Source organism: Mycetomoellerius zeteki, unplaced genomic scaffold (assembly GCF_001594055.1).
Source record: "Mycetomoellerius zeteki isolate Tzet28-1 unplaced genomic scaffold, Tzet1.0 scaffold199, whole genome shotgun sequence".
Lineage (NCBI taxonomy): Eukaryota > Metazoa > Arthropoda > Insecta > Hymenoptera > Formicidae > Mycetomoellerius > Mycetomoellerius zeteki.
Genome location: NW_017256946.1, coordinates 326,935 through 347,524, shown reverse-complemented (window position 1 = coordinate 347,524; position 20,590 = coordinate 326,935). Strand labels below are relative to the sequence as shown.

At 30.8% G+C, this 20,590-nt stretch overlaps 1 protein-coding gene across 2 annotated transcripts in view; it reads left to right on the top strand.

The window, feature by feature from the left end:
• Positions 1–20,590, top strand: part of LOC108722207 (octopamine receptor beta-3R) — a 139,346-nt gene that overhangs the window by 100,880 nt on the left and 17,876 nt on the right. The window contains exons 1-3 of one of the 2 annotated variants that reach the window (XM_018447191.1): positions 3,616–3,688; positions 9,804–10,784; positions 13,495–13,801. The exons of the other annotated variant lie outside the window; for it this stretch is intronic. Of the exons in view, the coding sequence (XP_018302693.1) occupies positions 10,179–10,784; positions 13,495–13,801 (913 nt within the window). The 5' untranslated portion in view covers positions 3,616–3,688; positions 9,804–10,178. Of the gene's footprint in view, positions 1–3,615; positions 3,689–9,803; positions 10,785–13,494; positions 13,802–20,590 lie in introns of those variants that run through there. 2 annotated transcript variants of the gene reach the window in all.

Below are 20,590 nucleotides of genomic sequence, written 5' to 3'. Positions count from 1 at the left end.
CGTAAGATGTTTTGTTATTGTACATTGAAAATGACCCGATCGGTGTCGAAACGTTTGATTATTGTATATATATACGTTTATTAAAGATCTTATATTGTAGTTGGCTCGTTTGCCCTTGTTTTATTTATTGATTTATTCTAATTGAGCCATATTAACATTTAATTATAGATATTTTTATTTAATAATCAATTCTAATTTTCGGTTATTTTCATTTCTTTTGAAATTTTAATTTAATTTTTTAAAATTTAATTTAATTTTTTAACTTATCTGTATTCTATAACATTGGATGTTGAAAATCCAGAAGGTAAGAAAAACATGATAGCGTTCAATTAAACTTTGTGAAGTAAAAAAACCGTTTCAAATTTCAACGAGAAATACTAAGAAATAGTTTGTTTTCTAAATACCTAACCATTAAGATCCCAAACTCAAAAAGAGGGATTTAAGGGGTTTTTATATACATAATATACGAGCACAAATACCTGTCATGAATAATGCTTATAACATATAATTTCTCGTAAAAGTCCTTTGCAGTCATTCGACGTGCGTAGTTTGAGAAGTTCTCTCGTGAAACTTCTCGCCCTCTACGATCTTCGGAATTAGATCGGAACTTCTTACTTACTACGCAGATGTAAGATCTTAGCAGAGGGCAAAAAGTTAGAATGAGGTGACACTGTCGGTGTAATCTTCGTTCTCGCCGCGATCAAAGTAAAGTCTCACCGCTTTTCTCTAATATAAATGACTTTTTCAAAAAAAAAATTTACTTACAACTTATTTAAATAAATTATAATTATAATTTCAAATTTTTTATCGCATCAATTAATTAAAATTAAGTTCGTGTGTTAAACTTTTTATTAAATTCGAACGAATCTTGAAGCGAGGGGACCTTGAAGAGCCACACGAAACTGGCTCACTCGTCGTTGCGTGCGGTCGCTCCTGCTTTTCGCGTGATCACCGCCTTTCGAGCAGCGCGCGCCCTCGAGGAGGAAGCGATACCCTCGAAGAAGCGATTTCGAGAAAACGAGAGCGTGTAGTTGCAGCAAAATCGCGCGCAAACGCGAAGCGAAACACGTGCGCGGCCTCGGTGCTTTCGCGCGAAGGCCGCTCGTCGTTATTACATATGTGCCCCGTGAACCGATCGATCTCACGATACGAACTCGAACACTATACGTAAAGAAGGATTTTGCCTCTCTCTTTCTTTTTTTCGTTTATCTTTTTCTTTGTTTTACAATTTTTATCTTATAATATAATTATATGCACTGTTGGAAAAAATGTATTGAATTTAACATAAATCGCATATCCCAAACGGTCTACATAAATTTTTGGGTTCACATTAATTTAACTATATAGAAGGTTTCACAAACATTATATATAACAGAATAAAAAAAATATAAAAAAAAGATATCGACGCAGCAGTAAACAAATCGTGGAAGCATATTTTTTTCAATAAAATTAACATATGTGATATGTTAAATTAATCCACATTTTATTCAATTATCTCAAAATTTATGTTTTAAAACATTTTATTTTTATGTTATTTTGTTCACTTACTCATAAATTGTGTCATTTTTACACAAATATGTGTAATGGTTATCAATCAAATTTTTTACACTCTTTATTAATTCTATATGTGTATTATTATATAATATACAAAATATAAATACGTTAATAATTGTTAATTATCATTTGTAACATTTATATTTTCTGTGAGCATAATATATAACAGTCTTTCCAGTATTAATATTGCCACAGCCTTACAATTTCTTTTTCACGCAATCGATTCAGTAAGGTTATATACATATATTGATGGAAAGGAACGTTTTATTATAGTAAATATTTTATATATTTCTTTGTATCCTTGTGTATTTCTGGATTCACAGACGTGATATAAACTTTTGTTTCCAACTTCTTCACGTTACATGCGGTGATATGAGAGTTGCGAAATATGGCATCGATTGAGCCGGAATTGTTAGCGAGTGCAGTTATTGAGATAAATTAGTATAATACGCCGCTAAGGTTGCAGTAATAAAACGTCATTTCTTTCTCGAGATCTCGGATCAAGGTTTCCTCAATCGTCATGCTTCTGCGCGTTCATTCTATACAAGTAATTTACTGGAAGTTTTTTACTTCTTACGATAAGTTTTTCATATAATACTTTCTCTCTTCTTTTATAAAGAACTTAACTTTATTGGTCCGTTATTGTTATCTCAAACTGCATTGATATGTGCAAAGTAACTGACTGCTGCCATTTGTGGTAAAAATAAGATTCACGAGCTATTCATTTCATACCAGACTCGCCCGCTTTCCATATTATAATTAGCATGAGCGCACCCTTCTCATATTCTCATGTTATGTCATATATGCAAATATTTGTACGGTACAAAACAATGCATTTCTATACATATCTGAGCTCGAGAACCCGGATATGCGACCTTATATCATCCAAACAATAGAATCGTCCGGAGAAGTCGTTAACAAACGTGAAACAATGCATCCATTCGTTTCATTTTTTTTTCCTACATGACGCATTTCTTTTCTATATTTAAAATACTGATCAAATTTAATAATAACTTAAATAAATCTTAATGAATCTTACAAATTTAAATAATAATTTAAAAAAATTAAATATTATAATTTTGTATGTATCTCTGTCTGATTTCTCTCTAAATGCTCCGCAAACAGTCTCTCTATTTTTTTGAAAAGAAAAGAAGAAATCAAATGCTTTAAAAAAATAGTCAAAAAAGTATTTAAAAATATCAGTGTATGTGCATTATGCGTATACGTAATAAAGAGCGTATTTAATGTATGCATAAAGTTAATTACACACAACAAATGAAATATTATTATTAAACTCAGTTTATATTATATTACGCCATACTTTATATGTTTTCATGTTAAATTACTTACATAACTACAGGTGTTTGAGTCAAAGGTCAAACTGACGTTTCTACAGTTGTTTTATCTTAGAAATAGAAATTTTGTTACATTTTGTACGTCAAATCGATGTTGCATAAAATTTCTCACATATCTTATATTGTTTCATTTCGCACGTACATCTCATATTTTTCTTTACCTTATCTGAGTAAATATGAATGCTTTGAATGAAAGGTCAAGTTATCGATATCGCATTTGTATCCCTTTCCCCTACGTTAAAATACGCAACGTAGGGCGGCACTATGCGAGAAAGGAAGAGAGAGGTAAAGAGAAAGAGAGAGAGAGAGAGAGAGAGAGAGAGAGAGAGAGAGAAAGAGAGAGAGAGAGGATGAGAGTTCGAGGGGGAGAAACGCGGCGCCGTGGCAAACGTCGCGACGCTCAGTCTACCGGCGTCGTCCGAACATGTACGATCCGTCAAGGCGTTACTACTCGCCGTCTCTTGAAATCACCGCTACCGACGACGACGACGCTGACAACGGGGACGACGACGGTCTCGTCGCGACCTTGCCCGCGAAAGATCGATCCGACAGCATGTCGTGGATTAGAGCAAAACATCGATGTCCTAGGACCGGTCCTACCAACGTTTTACTAACTAACAGTGCAGTTTAAATCTTTAAAAGAGTGTTGCTAAATCTATCGTTACCTCATTGTTTAAAAGGAAGACTAAAAAAAATATTCAACTATTTTAACAAGCACTAAAATTAAAAACTCAATAACAACGATAATAATATTCACTATACAAGTGATATTCAATAGTGTAGGTAGAAAAAAGTAATAAGTTTTAAATGGAGAAAAATTCAATCTTATTTTATTTACACTGCAATTATGTGGGGAAATTTATTTTTATATTAATTAGCATAAAATAATGTCATAAATTAATAACAAGAAGCCTTAATCATTTAAAATTTTATTAATTTAATTTTTTTTAACCATTTATTAAAAGTCTGAATCATTAAAAATTTAATTAAATTTCATTCATAATTAATATTTTAACGGAACTTTTAAAGAGACCGGCTCGTTCCTTGCTAAATGCATATACATGTATATCCTACTACGCACCTAAATAATATTTGAACGTGGTATTATGATCAATAATAATAATAATAATAATAATAATAATATCCTTTTAACTGCGAGTAACGTCGACTGACATTAACAGAATTGATCTTAGATCGCATTGAGACCGCGAGTGCAAAGATTGGCGTTTTGTTGTAAAGCGTTGAATGTGAAGAGTATCGTCCTTATAAAGATGGTTTAATTCAAATCATTTTTATGATTTCCTCATGGTGACAAAAAGTGAAAGAGTTTTGATTAATTGCTTCCTTTTCTGAAACAATTCAGAACGAATTGGTTCGTCACATTGGTAATGCTTACCGTGAACCATTCGCCTTACAGAGGTGGTTAGAAACGTGAAAGAGATGGCGCGAAAGCGCTTGCGCCTTTCGTGGCGTCCTTGGATGCGGTTACATGAAACCAGCGTCTAGACGCCAAGACGCGCTTTTAATTTTTCCACGTCTTTGAAACAGATAGATGGAGTGACGGATAAAATAGCAAATGGTGATCTGTTGGTTTCTTCTCGATTCAAGGTTGTCAATTCATCGATGGTCTTTTTGTCGCAGTGAGATAATTTATCTTCGGGATTTTTACCGGAATACCATAAATCCCAGCGATTAACGTCTGAAACTTGTATGATAAACTACGACAGTTTTATGAAAATTTTGTTTTTGCTACAGACAGTTTAATAAGTTTAATTCTTTGAGACTTTTTAAAATATATTTTAGCATTTTGATTGATATCTGATTAGTACGTACATATATTAGTGATGACAACGAATTTTAACTTATATGCGTTAATTTACTTCATAGTAACTAATTTTTATTTTATTGATTATTATTATCAATATTAATTGTTTAATAATTTGATAATATATTTTTATATTCTATAATCGTAAAAAATTTTGTGTTTCTTGTGTAACTATATAATAAAATCGTATTTTTCATACTTTTTACATTGTTCAAAAGTATCTTCACATATAAATTTTCTTTTTCTATCTTTTATCTCTGTACAGTTCTAAAAATGCACTTTAGGTAATTCGAGAGCGAACTCTTCGATTTCGCATGCGTAAAACGCGTTGGCAGTTCAATCGTTCATTCCTATTTACGTTTAGAGGAATTGGCACTCAAATGACAGCTTCGCATTTCAGTATTACTGATGTACAGGCTCTCAGTGTCATTTAATCTGCTTGTAAACCGGAAACTACATAGGCATTCTCATTATTCACTCCCCAAAGATTAATTCTGTTCTGTGAATTCTGACATTTTCTCAACGAATGCGCAGTTTTTTTATGTCTTAACAATTTATCAAATATATTGGATTTATAATATTTAAATGAAGCAAAGATTCCTTTCTCTTTCAATTTAATATTGTAAATTTAGAAACGCACACACGCAATTTGAAAACAATAAATTCCTTAAAATAACAAATAGAAATTATATGTCGCTAAATATTAATTATATGTAGAAAAGAAATAAAATTCCACGAAAGAGCTGTATGAATTATATATATGTATGGGATGTCGTTTATAAAAATAAAATTAATTGGGAATCTAATAACGGATAATTAATAGCACAGAGTTCTCAAAATTATTCACAACTGTGCGTTTTTGAATTCTGTTATGCGAATTTAATTCATGTTAAAATTACGTAGTCTGACATTTTACAACATCCTTCATAGAAATAAATTATTGAGTGAGAAACATTCACGTTTCGATCGAATCGCCAATGACATACGTCGACATTTTTTTAATTTTAATTTTTAGAGAGAGGAGGGATCCATTGACACATATTGACGTGCAGAGCGTGAATGTGTCTGTCGATCTTTCAAAATTTTATTGCCTTCACGTTCTCTCGGATACTAGACGTGGAGGACAAAGGAATTAATTCGCCAATCGAAAGGTTAACTCAAAGCCGTCATATATCGAACAGATCAAGTAGAAAATATCGCAAGAAAATTATGACAATCGTGATTAAAAATAAAGACTGGCAAAATAATATTTAAAAAATAAAAAGATGATATTTTTTATTAAAAAAGAGATGAAATTGTTATTTTTGAAAAGACAAAATTATAAATCTTGCATATTTAATTAAAAAAATAAAATAATGTCAAAAATACTCAACGAATGAAGCAAATGAAAAAGAAAAACTAAACGTTATTTTTATTAATTTTATATGTATAAATTCTGCAGTAATTAATTTTTAGCATGAGGAGTATATGTATAATAAACTAATTTAATAATACATTAATTAATGAAGTTATAATAATAAATACATCAATAAACTTTAATAAATCTTCGAAATGAAGTAAATTTTATTTACAAAATAATTTCATTTCGCGAATTCAATGATTTATTCCAGAATATTCATGATAACTAAATTTTCGTTATTTCTTTCGTTCCATTATTGACGATGTATGAAAGCGATACTGACACCTCACTATGTATGATACACACTCTCATGCACACAGAGAGTAATTGCTAATGGGCTAAAGGTAGAGGCTCTATGAATATTGCAGTATGTAAATCCAGGCCTCTCTTGAACTTGTTCCACTATCAACTTCTCCTTACCCTGACCCCTTCTCGGTTACCTTACTGTCCGCGTTTCTATCGCCCAGGGCTACGTTTGGAAAAGTTATCCTGGTGCCTTCATGTATCATTTCATTCTTGTTTAATTGGAATTAACATTGGATGAACAACAAGGATAAAACGATACATGGAAGCACTCGGGTAATGTTCCCGAACGCAGCCCAGAAAAAGTCAAACATTCACACAGGCTGTGGTTATTAATATTTAATGCTTAGTAAGAAAGTCTCTCTCTCTCTCTCTCTCTCTCTCTCTCTCTCTCTCTCTCGCGACCTGCGAAACTTAAAATACCATCGTTTCTCGTCAAGGAAACGAGGTCCAATTTGTCTACCAACTTAAAAAAACTACAATTTTAGAAACTCGCATAAAATTTCATGACACTTTCAACATTTCTACATGAAAGTCGTAAAAATCAAATAAATAAAAATTTTTTAATAATAAATTTCTTATATAAAAAATATTCATACAACAAAACAAAAACAAAACACAACACACACAATACATATAATATTTAGATAATACCGTAGGCAATTCTCTTAGAGATTATAAATGAGGAGCAGACTTCTAAAATGCATTTTGTCCAGAATATAATTTTTTGAATTAGAGATGGCATAGTGTTCAGTGTCAAAAGTAGTATTTTAAGCTATTCTACGATGCTCTGAAAGCATTTTTTCACCATCAATTTATGTGCTGAAAAAAGTCTAGACATTCGAAGTGCATTATGTCCTTTAACTAAAGACAAATAAAATGCATTTGTTTAACATTATTAGAAATAGTTTAGCAATTTTGTTGAATATTTTACATCCTACTAATTGACAAATTGTTATTTTCTTTAAGGCGCGTGATTTCCTCGTGGCTTTTTCCTCGTTTTCTAAAAATTATAAATTTCGGACAAAATGCATTTTGAAAGTTCTGTTCTTCAAATATTCTTATTTTTAGAATTCTGAAACGTTTATCTTTTATTTAAAAAATCATTGTTATATAAAATTATAAAATTAAACCATACGTTACATTCAGAGTTATGAATGTAGAATAAGAGACAAATATTTTTTCGCAATTTTCAAATTAAATTCTCGTCACGGGAGAGTTTTATACGAGCTCAAAAATTTTATAAGCTCGCGTAATGAAAAAGCTGTATATATAAGGTACATCTTGAAAAAACCCACGTCAAAATAGATTACGTATATCTGTATTCTTACTTTATATTAGAAATTTAAACTACTTTCAACATAAGTGATCTACACCTATATTATACACATTCATATGTATCGTTATTAAAATTTCAGAAAGTATCGTCTTGACGTAAATATCTTTACTAACAGAAACGAGATGTAAATTTGCCTCCGTACTGTTTGCAAAATTAATATGAGATATTATTTTTCTTTCATCTCCCACCTCCTCCCCGCCGAGGTAATACTGTGTCTTAATCTTCGCGAGGCAAACATATAAAAAAATAGCTTATTTTCAAGGAAATAGCATTAATCATCTACTAATCAAAATAGAAGAAAATTAAATATACACGTATAAAAAAATAACGAAAAAAAAGAATTACATAGCGTTCTATTTATTTCTTTCTGATTTCTTTAGTTTGTTTATCTTATATTAAAATAGGTATTATATTATATATATGTACGCTTTATTAATAATAGATATTACATTACATATATATATATATTATATGTATTAGGAGAGATTTAATTTCGTCATGGTGCATCATCAAGATGTGATCGCGACTACGATCATGTGATTACGATAAATCGAGCTTCCAAAATTGCAGCAATTATCTGGCGAATCTCCTACAGTTTCGCTCGAGTTGTCTTTCCGATACCGAAGAGGAAGTTTCGTGCAAGGAAAGTTGCGCTGATAGGTCGATGTCTGCGCCAACTTCGCTATAAATGTTAATGAACTGTCGGCAGTTCGAAAGTGTCGCCTTCCAATTTTGAGCGAAATTTTGATAAATTACCTAATTAGCCGTAGAGCATTAATTTTGCGACAAAGTTAAATTGTTGCGACGAATGTCATCGCGCGCGCGCGTTTTTATAACAAAATGAGATTTAAAAGAATGTATCTAAATTTTTTCCTAGCAAGTTTTAATATACATTATATATTTCTCATAACATATTTTAAATATTAATTAAGAAAAAGGATTCTTATTGTAATTAAATAATAGTTTATCAAATATCAATACAGATTCAATTCAAATTAGTGAAAAATATTTCAGAAGTACATAGTTAAAAAAATATATTGAATATAGTTATAGGATATTAAAGAACATACAAAAATTTATATTAAATATTAAATACTAAATCAGTTGAATATTAAAAATTAAGTATTAATTGTAGATTAAAATAAAAACTATTCTAAAAATGAATTAGAATGATAATTTATTTTAATCAAATTAGGTTCAAGCATTGACAAAAGCAGGATTAACGAGAAAATCTATCGTAATGATTTGTAAATATGTCAGTAACGAAATGAAATGTTATATACATGTCTTTTGAACTGTCAATACTTGATTCGTCAATCGCTAAAGGAGTTTGAAGACCCTAAATTATACATGTGTGTAATCATATGAATATAAAACGTAGCGGTTCCAAGAAAACGAAGGAGAAATCGTTGATGGGACGTTTTCGTGGCTTGTCGTTAATAACACAGTCAGACGTATTTACAGATACTCGCGATTACACAAGCATACATAAAAGCCAGTACGATTGTAATTTTGATGTTCGCCATTACGATCGGTAACTGGGGTACGAAAAAAAAGGAAAGTTTTAAAAACCATTATATCTCCGTATCTACGCTGAGTTTATTGCCGTATTTCTTTTTTAACATTACTATAAAGTAGACCGGCTTTTTTTATTATCATACGTATGAAAAAAATAATTAAAGATAAAAATAATTAAAGACATTAGATATTTTCTATTTAATCTCACGAATATAATTCAATGTTTTATTTATATGCATTCATTTTAATTAAATTACCTAGTATTCCAAGAATGTTTATGACATTGTTTATGTGAATATTTCTCCATTAATTAATCTAATTAAATTGTAATTTCATTTAATTATTTCATTTAGTTATTTCAATGCACAATCTTTTTTCCTCTTTATGATAATTTTTATGACTCATGCTCTAATATAAATATATCATTTTAAATTGACATTTTCTTCAAAAAAAAAAAAAAAAAAGGAATTTGTTCATTTATTAACTAATTAATTCTTCCTTTAAAAGCAGATTGTTTATTATGGAACAAACAATAAATGATCAAATTTACAAAGTACAAAGACTTTCACGAACGATGTAAGAATTAAAGAGATTTGTTTTAAACAAAATGCGAAATTATATCGTTACTTAAGATGAGAGTAAAACACTATTATTATGGAAAGTGATTGTGATAAATGGAGAACCTGGACTGCAATGGACAGATACGTTTGGATTGAAAAAATGATAAAAGTGATACTTTTGTATGCAATTTAAAGATTTAACTTGTCTCAGAGATGAAATATTTAAATCGCCATCTTAGCGCTACGATCCAGAAACGATTATAAAAATCGGCAAATCTGTCGATGGATTTTAATAAATAAATATTTAATATGATATTGGTCTGGGATGGAAGTCAGCGAGCCTCCGGATGAGGAGGTTTACCGCCGAATACTTAAGATCAACTTTTCTTCAAGCCTTGAGGGTGTTCCTCTTTTTCGAAACAACCTGAGCATTATCGATGAATCAAGAAATATCACTTTAATCGCCCTTAAGGGCGTCATAATGATCAGCATCATCGTCACAGCATTGTTAGGCAATGCTTTGGTAATTGCCAGCGTCAGAAGACATCGGAAGTTACGGGTGCCCACCAATCGCTATGTAGTTTCCTTAGCAATGGCGGATCTTCTAGTGGCGATGTGCGCCATGACGTTTAATGCTTCCGTCGAGCTTTCCGGTGGTAAATGGCTCCTAGGAAGTATCATGTGCGACGTGTGGAATTCGATGGATGTTTATTTCAGTACCGCTAGTATCCTCCATCTTTGTTGTATCAGCGTCGATAGGTATTACGCAATAGTCAGACCACTGGAATACCCAGCCATTATGAGGACTGTAACAGTTACTGCCATGCTGAGTAGTGCTTGGACTCTGCCGGCCCTGATTAGCTTTATACCTATCTTCATGGGCTGGTACACCACGCAGCAACACCTGGACTTCCGTCGGAAGAATCCGCAGGTAGATTGGCCGACATTACTTTGATTAAAAAATTTATGGATTTAAAAGTTCGAGAACTCTCAAGAGAACAAGAGCAAAAATTTACGAATTTAAAAATTATTCTTTCAATTTAAGAACGCAGAAATTAATTGACTGAAAAAAATTTAAGAAGTATATTTTTAATATACTTCTTAAATCTCGATCAATTAATTTAAGTGTATTTATTTCATGATGAAATCTTACCAATCTAATACATCACCACCACGCTACAAGTTATCAGTTTATAGTTACTTGTATAATCCATCAATCTCATCTCGACACTATATTTCTGATCATTTCTTTTTTACAATTTGTTGCTCGATCAATTCATTTTTCTAATTAATCTAGATACTCATAAAATTATTCTTCTGTTAAATTTTTCATAGAATTCATAAATATATATATTTAGTACTTTATTTTAATAACACTTTCAGTAAAAGACAAGACGATCAAAGAACTTATTTTTAAAACACCTTAAATCCATATTTAAAAGATTGTATATCACAAAATTTTTTGCGAGAGTGAAAATTGTGTATACACATATGTGCTATACCTACTAATAATAAGATATCTATGAGAAAATTTCTCGTTTTTAACATAATTCGGAAGTATAAATTTTAATTCATATTACTTCTGTTACAAAAAATAGCGCGAACATCACTTTCATCGCCTTGAAATATAAAATTAACCAATACATACTTTGATATCATCCAATTTCAAAGCGAATCAATATATTGTTTTTGTTTAACAGTTTCGATTAGCTCCGAAGCGTTTGGTTTTCTGCTTATCTCTTATAGAATATATCAAATAACGACTCTTCATTTCAATATCTCTATAACTCTTATTGTCCTCCAATATCATGTTATTACTTTATTTGTCATTTTCTCGATCGCATTGTCTGTCGACCGCGCTCAATCCATACTTGTAACACTGTCTATTATATCTAGAAGACAGATAACCTAGATAGATCAATATCTCAGAAAAAGTTAATCAATACTTCTCGAAAAATTCTTCACTCTGAATATTCTGCTTTTATTGCAATAATATGCTTGTGCAATATAAATATTTTCTTATATATAGATTTTTTATGTAAAAGAAAATAATTTTAAATAATTTATCAAGAATAAAGCATAATTTTCATAAAAGAATAATAAAAAACTTACAAAACAAATATTGTGAAATTATTGAATAATATAAATAAAATTATTGGGGCAGCAAAATGGTAATAACATATAACTTCTGTCAGAAAATGAAAAGATACGTTATCTTCCGCAAAAATATTGGTCTCGATTTGTAATTCATTGATATTTCGGTTATATGATTTTGTTGTATTTAGCAGAGATACAAATTGCGATATTATATACGATATAATTTATATTTTTTACGTACACTCCAGTCTTATGTGAGGTATCAATTTTTAATTGATGGAGTACGCCGTCGGAAAACTACCAGTGATAAGATTCATTTATCAACGCTTTTCTTAACTGTCACAGTTACTTACCCTTCTTTCTACGACTTCTTTCCCTCGTAGTAATTACTGATCCCGAATTTAATTGATCTTCAAAAATAGAATCCGGCTAATCACTGCAATTTCTCAAATTAATGCTCTTATGTTCATAATACTGTTATTAATACTGTGCTAATCACAATGATGGCAACATCAATTGAGTATCATCATTAATATTTCTCTTATAATAATTTTTTCTTTTTTAACAATTATTAATGTAAGTGGCTTGCAACATTCCTTATCAACTTAAGATTTAGTGAGTTACCAGAGATAACATTAGATTAATTACAGTATTTATCTTTCCTCTTCAATTAATATACATTTTTAATGAATAACTCTCGTAATCTCACTCGTTAGGAAAACTGTATTGTTACTTCAGTTTGTACCAATCCCTTAATTATAGAGAAATTAATTTCACATCATAATTAGTATCTTGCTAATACCACATCATTTTTCGAAGTAAATTAGATACAAAGGCCAATAATTATGTTTAAAATACATATAGAACGGATGCTAGTTTTCATCTATAATTAATCGTGTAATTAGTGTAGATTACCTCGTATTAATTTGGCAAAAGATAATTTATTAATGTTGACATTGCAGTAATAAATCAGTTATGACGTTATATTCTCTGATAATGAGAGAAGGAAAAGAAATTTGAGGATTTTAGAAAAGAAATCTGATACGATGGAGGGAAACTAAAAGAGCATATTCTCTTAAATTTCGTTATAAATAACATCTTTGAATTTTTGATATTTTAATGGCTTATTTTAGTAACTTTTTTAATATCGAAGTTTTTTTTTACGATCCCTCAATTTTACTCAAAGATAACTATTATTAAAGTAGCTATTAAAAGAGTAATAAAGTAACGGTTCATCCATTATTTCCATTCATTTAATTTTACATTCACGAATATAGGTATCGAACCTTCCACTTTTTTATTTTTTTACAAATTTTTAAAACCCAATCTTCCTGTGGTCTATTTATTTATGCATAAAATCGAATTGCAAATTCATGCAAAATTTTCTTAAATTCTTTACACTCCGAGATTATTTAGAAGTCTCATATACTTTTTGCAAAACTCATTTTGAACGGGTTTATAATTTGTGAAGGGCAAAGAGAAATTTTCACGATAATCCTACAAGTTTTATGCAATTGAAAATGCTTCGACTTCTGCGATCTCAGATTTGCATGTTCGTGGTGAACCTCCCATATGCGGTGATCAGTTCCTGTGTGTCCTTTTGGATCCCGGGTGTCGTGATGATCATCATGTACTGCAAAATTTACAAGGAGGCGGTCAGACAGAGAGCAGCCCTCAGTAGGGCATCTAGCAGCACGGTGTTGAACAACGTTCATGTACGTCGCTCCTCCGGCGGCTCCAGACATCATTCTAGGACATCGCACCAGCTGCTGCTTCATCCGAGCGATGCCAGTGATTATGGAAGACCGCCCTCTTATAGAGCTTCAGCGGCGGAACTCAACATCGAAAATGGTGAGTGCGAGAACGAACCGAGCGAGTGTGAAAAAGAAACCGAAATAAAATAAAATAAAATAATATAAGAAGAAAAATAAAGCGAGGTAAAAAAATACAATAAAATAATATAAAAATGCTAAACAATGCTGGAGAAAATCTTTGGGAGGGGAGGAGGGATATCAAAGCTTGTGCATCAAGTGCATGAAAAGTATTGGAGCGAGAATGGTGTCCCTCAATTATCGACGAAATTGAGCGGTGGCGAATTCAATTGCGTTTCCCTTCCATCAGTCGTCTCTCGTCAAAAGGCCTTAATGCATGTTCCAGCCGACATGCACAAAGCGAAGATTATTACTTTCGCCCGCGGCCACTTGCCTTTTTCTCGCTACGCTTGATACGTCGAAACCGTGTAATCATCGATCCGAGGAGAAATTTCGCTCGGATTTCGTAGCAAATGACATGCAGTGCAAAAATGCATGACAGAACGTTCATTATGTCGGTCGTTTTAATGACACAAAGAACCTCGCAAAGAACATTAATAAAATTCTCCCGATATGTGAATTATACTTTTTCAGTGCACTCGGTAATAAATGCAAGTCGTATAATTTATCATTTTTCGTATCATTTTTCATATATTTAAAGAATAGTTTTAAGTGAAAATTATCCATCGCATCTAAATTTTTAACATTCATTTTCCTTCCCTTTTTATGTTCAAAGGAAGAATCTAAAGTTAAAGAATTAAAAAATAATCGTTCTTGAGATTTTTCGTAATATTTGAAACGTTATAAAAAGTATTGAAAAAATATAACATTCCCATGTTCTTATCTGAATAATTTATTTTTAGCTTTAATAAAAGACATTTTCATGAATACAATTGTATTGTTAAAAATCAAGGCTACAAAGAAATAATATTAGGATGCCTTTATATTGAAATTTGTAATGAATAGAATAATTGAGCAACAAGGAATTCGTTTTCGAATTGAATCGACGATTAAAAACATCGTTTCATAACCAAATTAAATTTAACAATAACATACAAAGATACTCGCGAATATATGAAAATCGAAAAGCATTTCCTTTTAAAAGCATTAATCCTTTTATATCCTGTAAATAACCAAAAATTTCGATAAGCAATTCTTTCGATTACTATGCATTACTATCGATTACTATGACCTGATTTTGAAATATAACAAATATCTACAAAAATTGCACATCGTATAGAATGCAATATACAGTACTCATTGTCAGTATCTTTCAGAACAAGAAGTTCTTAATGATGACAGCTGGCTTCCAATCACAGATTCTCCGACAAATTCCACAAAAAGCCGAATAATTCGCAAAAGAGAGTAAAACTTTCATTTTTTCGCGATCATTCGGGATCGTTTATTTCTACATCTTTTTATGTATTTTTATTCATAGAAAAACCGAAAATTATCATAATAATAACACTACACTCAAAGAAAAATTGATACATTGAAATAAAAAAAACGAAATTTTTATTCACATCGTTGTGAAATTGCTGTCAGTTATGAATCAATCATTTAAAAACTAGTACAGAGTTGCATCAACAACTCTGAATTAGTTTTAAAATGATTGAAGCATAACTCACATTCGATTTCGTAATGATATTGAATAAGGATCTTATTAACTTTATTTCATACACAATGTACCAATTTTTCCTTAAGTGTAACGTCATTATTATGATAATTTTTTATTTCCATGAAGAAAAATACATAAGAAAATATAAAAATAAAACGATCCCTGAACGGTCGCGAAAAAAGTTGTATCCTCCTTTTGTTTCAGAAATACATTCCACATAAAATAACGTATTGATTGAAACTGTCATTATGGTATAAATGCTAAACGATAAACGGCATCCATCGCATTAGAAAACAATTATATCTACAAACGCGTTTAGCGTCGACGCAAATTAAATCTCTATATCATTATCATATACGCATTACAATACTGTTTCGATATTGTGACTGACGCGATTTGCAATGACGCTCGTGGAGTATTCTAGTTGAAATGTACGTCGCGACGGATTTTGCGGATATTATTTTCCCTGCTTCGAGAGAGTGGCAACGGTTCTGCAAAAGGAAGATAAAAATTCCTGTGCACTTCCCGTAGCGCTTTATCTGATGGCGTAGAAAAAAGAGTGTATGAGAATTCTCGTCCCTGTGGATTTTTTGTAAATACATTGCGCGTTTCGCACGCTCACCAAACGAGAATTGTGGTGAATTGCTTTCAATAAAAATGTGTTTTTTGTTAGATGAAGAGACGAATCGATCGGTTTCGCATTCGCTTTCATATCACGATGTTACATCTCTAGCAATTTTCTCGTATCCTCAACGGCAGTGTATTTAAAAGCTCGAGACGATTTTTCCCTCTCTTCCTTCTCTTTCTCTCTTTTTCTAGCTCACTTAGTTGGCATCCCATCATTTTGTACATGAAAATAACGTCAGGAAGACATGTTTCTAATTTTGACACGTAATCTGTGGAGTAGCATAGTCTCTGCTCGTCCTCTGCGAGCCAAGTAAACACGTCTAGTAATAGATCACATAATCTAGTAATAGATCATCTAGCAATGCATCATGCATTATATTCTGTAAGGCGAGCGAGGGTGATGATAACGTCGTATAATGTGTAGAATAAATGCGTATGACGTGTATTCTTCGTGTTTATGTGTGTAATAGATCCGTTTATGAATAACAAAATAAAATTATCTAATAATATACGATATAATAGCACATAGCATACCAAATAATACTAAATTTGTATAAATGATAATAACATCAGCAGCGTATTAAATTCACTACTCTTCTGTACTAACTAATGTAATAATTCATACGAATATGAAATTATTTATGCAAATAATAATTCATAATAAGATTAATAATTGTGCAAATAAAAATTTATGCAAATATATATTTACGTCTTCTGCTGATTTTTATTAAAATCATTTTTAAATGCGGTTATTTGCCGATATTAACTTAAATAAATTTTACTAGATATTTAATAGCTTTTTTTAATTCTTTAAATAGAATGTAAAATATAAATGGAGTGTGAGTGGAAAATTGCAACCATAATTGTCGACATTTCTGTGCATCTTTCAACATGCTCCTTGTTTTTATAAATGAAAACATTCGTTATTTTTAATGAAAACTTTTAAAAGCGTTTTTTTTTTTATTAAAAAATGAATAAACATAAAGGCTTAAATATCAGCACACAAACAGATCAAAATACATTGCAATATCGAGAGAGAAATATTTCAAAATATATTGTACGATTTTGCTGCGGGATTTTCAACAGACTTTTTCCTTTTTTTTCCCCTCTCTCTCTCTCTCTCGTGTTGTAGAAACTTTGGCTCGTGTATAAAAGCACGGTCAAAATTGACGTCCTTTGAAAAATTCATAAAATATCTAACAAAAACATTTGACACCTGTGGTAATCGTGATCAATACTTTGTGTTTCATCTCGCTGAAAAAATATTATTTCACAAGCAAGATATAGAAACGTATCAATTACTGATTATGGTTGCGATAGCTTTTACGGAGGAACATTGTGGTCATACAAATGCCAGCTTACAGGCAATCTGGTTACGGCAAATTGCAATTAATTTATACGTAGATATAACGTGTGTACGCATCGTGAATGCGAATCACGATCGACATTGTTTCAAGCCACAAATCGAGATGATTTCACAACCATGTCGTGATCCACAGACGCTATACAGATCACATTCTGATTAGAATATTACATAATGTGGTAGATATACGTGCGTCCAAATCTAAAATACAAATATAACTTGTGAACTTTTTAAAATAATTTCAAATGAATTGTGTTATAAGGTACACATCAAATATATTTCATTCTATCTCAGATGTAATTTCTCGAAATTTTATTATTTTTGTTATTATTCATTATAAATTTCATTTTGTTAAGATTTTTATTCTATAATTGATTTTTGTTGCTGTATATATTATTAGTCATTTATTATTACTTTTATTAAGCTCGACTTAATAAGACGTTATTAAAATAAATTAATATTATATTGAATCTTTGTCTCTTTCATCTTACAATTTCAATTTGAAGTTACAAAGGTATATAATGTTAAAAATTACAAATTCGATCAAACTTCATCTCGTTTCGCCACTTTTAACATTCAACTTTAGGTATTCTCGCTACCAACCCCATTAAAAGTTCGTTGAAGCGAAGTTCCACGCGAATAGAAGCGCTGGTGATAGTTTTTAAAGCCCTCAGAGGTTGACGAATGCAGAATTACTAAATCTCATTAAAGATCGTAATTGTGATGCAAAGAGCTTTCGTTCACATAATCGAACTATGGCGCCCTCGTTTTTATTTTCTGAATTAATCAAATATATTTCAAATAAATGTACATATAAATATACAAAGGTGTGAGACATCTTTTTAGCGATTCTCTGTGACTAACGTAAGAATCATCCCCTCTTCTGCTTCCTGCAGCTTACTTATCCTCCCTTAAAATTTCGCCCCTCTGTTTCTCTCTCCCTCTCTCTCTCTCGCTCTCTCTCTCGCTCTCTTTTTCCAGTTCGGTTTTCTCTCACTCCCGCAACGCATTCACCAGATATTGAGCGAACAAGTCGCGGGCGAGAGGGTGCTACCCCGGACGGGAGGGTGTTCCCGTTGGAGCTGGCTGACTGGCTGGCTGCTGCAGTCGCGTTCACTGACCTACCTCAGCCTGCTTGCTGGGTCGAGAGATCGAGTCTACCTTTCTCGTGATGCCATATCTCTTGCTAATTTAACTTCATTTTGATTCAGTCACAGGATCGAATCTTTCGCAAACGTAATCATGAATTAAAGACCAAAAACATAAAGAAATAAACATATATATATATATATAATTCTGTGCGACCTATCAGATCTACTAGATCGTTAAACATACAAAAATGTCCTACAAATTTCTTATTTTAATTCATCTATAATTAAAAAATTATAGGAGAAAAATTATACTTTTATATTGAAATCAATTCCGAGAAATTTCTTTTCTCTAGTGTATTTAATTTATCAAAAATTTTACATTTATTAACTGCTTCATTGCTGAAAATGCTAAAATATATATACATATATACTATGTACATACATATAAAATAGAGGAGAGTTGCCAAATACCACTTAACCTATTTTTTATTTTCTATCTGGCACTGTTTTGTATGGAAATGAACATTGGAAATTGTAGCTTGAGGTTTCGGACACTTATTATTACATGTTTAACTTTTTACCAATAACAAATTAATTTGTTATAAATCTTTTTGTAACATGCTGCAAAAATATCTATACATATAAGTACGATTTAGGCGACCGATTGCCTAAATCGTACTAATCGTATTTCCTTTTAAAATATTGAATTTATGGATGAAAACAATTGAAAGATAGATCAATAAAAGAAATTTTTAACTAATACCTAATAATTAATTAATACTTAATTTTAATAAATTTTATTGAAGAAAATCAAATATTTTATAATTATGAAATAATAATAATGAAAAGACAAATGACATTAAAATAAAATTGACTTAAATATATTTTTACACTTGACATTTGTATTGATATCAGTTTTGTATTGATATTAGTGTATTTTATTAATGTCAATTATCAGTCTTATTTTGCGATGACAAGATTTAGGAAACTTAATGCAGATTTTGTAAAAATATCAATTTAATCTTTATAATGATTACAAATATGTGTATACAGCGAATATAAAATGTTCTACAATAAATCTTCTTTTATAAAAATACAAAAATCTATAAATTGCAGAGAAATTGGATGATCAGCTACATAAGTTGATTAAAAATTGCGTTGTTATCAGCTACATAAGTTGATTAAAAATTAATATTAGATGTACCTGTTTTTTAAAACATCGCTAATGTCCATGAAACAAGGCGTAGGCTTTTATATTTTTGTCTATATTATTCATTTCTCATATATTTTATATTATTATTACTAAATGTTATCTATATTAAGTAATAATATAAAATATTGATGAGGTACGATTTAAGCGACTAGTATACGCATTCGGCAACTCTCTCCTATATAAAACAAAAAATAGTATGTAATACTAAAATATTAGAACTATAGATTAAGTTTTAGCGATTCATAAAATTTACAAAATTATAATATAAATTACTATATATATATTTTATATATATTCTCTTGGAATAAACCTAGGTTGAATAAATCTTGATCAACTTCTTATAACCAACAAAACCGAGAGAACGTGCTTTGCAAGTTAGAGCGTGCGTAGGAAGTATCCTATAAAACCTCTGCAATGGAATTACGCATCCCTTCCACCAATTTTTTTGCTATCAAATTCATCAATGATATTGATGATCATAATATAAAAAACGATGAAAGAAAATCTATTGATAACTTTAAAAGCGATCCATTTACACTGTACTTACTATCTTACGTCACTAAAATCTATTGTTCATATCCTACGTCAGAGCATATTTCCACAAATGCGTGGGTATTTAGTCAGAAAAATATTAGTATTTTTAATCAACAGAAAATATTTCTAATATCTAAATATTTAAATTTGCAATCAATATCTTCTTATCTGATATACATTTCTTAACAAAATTTTTAAATAAAAAAAAAACAAAATAAAAAAAACAATCCGAGCTTACCTCGGAGATTAGGCGCTTTTTTTATTCTAGAGAATTGTCGTATGGGACAATACACCGGGTGGTTCTGCCGGATTACGGTTTCTCGTTCCACGAAATGAACAGTGCTGGATCAGCTCCCGCTTTGTACGATTCGTCATTCTGGACG